Here is a 1,696-nt window from a genome sequence, read left to right as displayed (position 1 = left end):
GGGGCATGCCCACGGTCTCCCAGCAAGTCCCTGGCAAGGTTGGCTCCAGAGTTCAGGGGGCCTGTCTCTTAGACCAGTACTGCTCCAATGGTGGTCTGTGGACCAGCAGCATTTGGTGCCACTTGGGAGCCTGTTGAAATGCAGACTCTCAGGCTCTACCTCAGACCTGCAGAATCAGAAGCTGCACTTTTAGCAAGATGCCCAGGTGCTTCGTTTGTACTTTACAATTTACCCTAGTCCACATTCTCTCCTGTGGCCCACCACACTGCCCCCAAACATGGGCAACACACTCCAAAGGATCCGATACCCCTCAGGGAGCTGGAACTGTCTGAAACATCATGGAAAGATTTAGTAGAGGGACTCTGGGGAGGGACAAGCCTGGGTTTGAATAACTAGCTGTGTGACTTTGGCCTAGGTGACATAATATCTCTTAGGGGCAGTTTCCTCATTTATAATCCAAGATGTCCCAGCCACACTGAATGGGGCACACAGAACAGAGCCTGGCACAGAGCAGCTGCTCATCCGTGTTAGTAACAGTCATATTCCCTGAGGCCTGGGCCTCTGAGTCAGGCAGGGGAATCTGCCAGCAGCAGCAGCAACCCTACCTGCCTTCTCCTTGATGACGGCCCAGTCCTCGAAGCTGTCAATGTGCTCCTTCAGCCGTGAGCACAGCTGCACGTTTCCTACGTAGTCCAGGAGCACATCGATGATGGGACCCGCCCAGCGGCTCACCTCCGGGGTGGACAGGATCTCACAGAACTGAAAGAGAGCACACACCAGTGCTGGGTGCCCAAGACCAAGGGCACTGCCTAAGTGAGCTCATCCTGCAGGGGGATCCTGAGGCCAGGGGGGCAGGGGCTGTGTCTGCAGACAGATGCTGGGCACTCCCAGGCTAGGATCTACTTCTACAAATCCACCCCCTCAACATGCCCCCTCTCAGCATAAGCCTCTGCTGCCAAGAGTGGAAGATGGGCACCTTGGGCAAGTCATATCAGCTCTCTGGTCCCCAACTTCCTTGTCTATAAAATAGGTATATGACACCAACTTCAAGGGGAATTAAAAATTTTTAAATGAAAATTAAGGTAATATGAACATAAACTTTGCACACAGTGGGTAGCCCATAAACGAGGGCCATTAGCCATCATAGTTATCTCCAAGAGAAGGGCGTTTCCAACTTCCTTTTCATTTTAAGTTCTGACTTTTAAAGAAACACCACGGACAGGCCCTGCCTCTGGTTCACTAGCTTTCTGCACCTCACCTGACCTCGCTGCCCGCTTCAGGGTCCTGCTCATCTGCCATCACATGCCAGGTGAGGTTTGCTGGAGGCCGTGAGCCCCTCAGTTTTGCAGAGCTCCCCGCCAACCCCCTGCTCCACTGTCGGTTCCTTAAATTCCCCAAGACAGTAGGACCAAAATAAGGATTTAATTGTTCACGTGAACTACGAAGTTACGCTGCCTCCAAAGTGTGCTAACTACTAGTCCACACTCCCTCCAAAGCGCACTAACCACTAAACACCCTGCCTCTGAACCCCCTTCAGGACCACGCCCTGCTGCCTCCAAACTCGTCCACACTCGCGCCAGTGTGTTAACCATCAGTCTACACTGCCTCCAGAGCACCTCAGCCACCAGATCGGCTGCCTCCAAAGCGCGCACGAGCCAGCGGGCCGCCCCGCCCCGGCGCGCCCTGCCCACCTGCA

General features: G+C 54.1%; 1 protein-coding gene across 1 annotated transcript in view; it reads right to left on the bottom strand.

The window, feature by feature from the left end:
• The window catches only part of ASB2 (ankyrin repeat and SOCS box containing 2), a 33,053-nt gene that overhangs the window by 3,657 nt on the left and 27,700 nt on the right, over nt 1-1,696 (bottom strand). Inside the window, exon 8 of the mRNA XM_008587062.1 lies at nt 606-759. Within this exon, the coding sequence (XP_008585284.1) occupies nt 606-759 (154 nt within the window). The remainder of the gene's footprint in view (nt 1-605; nt 760-1,696) is intronic.

Source organism: Galeopterus variegatus, unplaced genomic scaffold, assembly GCF_000696425.1.
Source record: "Galeopterus variegatus unplaced genomic scaffold, G_variegatus-3.0.2 Scaffold4237, whole genome shotgun sequence".
In the NCBI taxonomy this organism is placed as follows: domain Eukaryota; kingdom Metazoa; phylum Chordata; class Mammalia; order Dermoptera; family Cynocephalidae; genus Galeopterus; species Galeopterus variegatus.
This window is presented reverse-complemented; position numbering and strand designations above follow the sequence as displayed.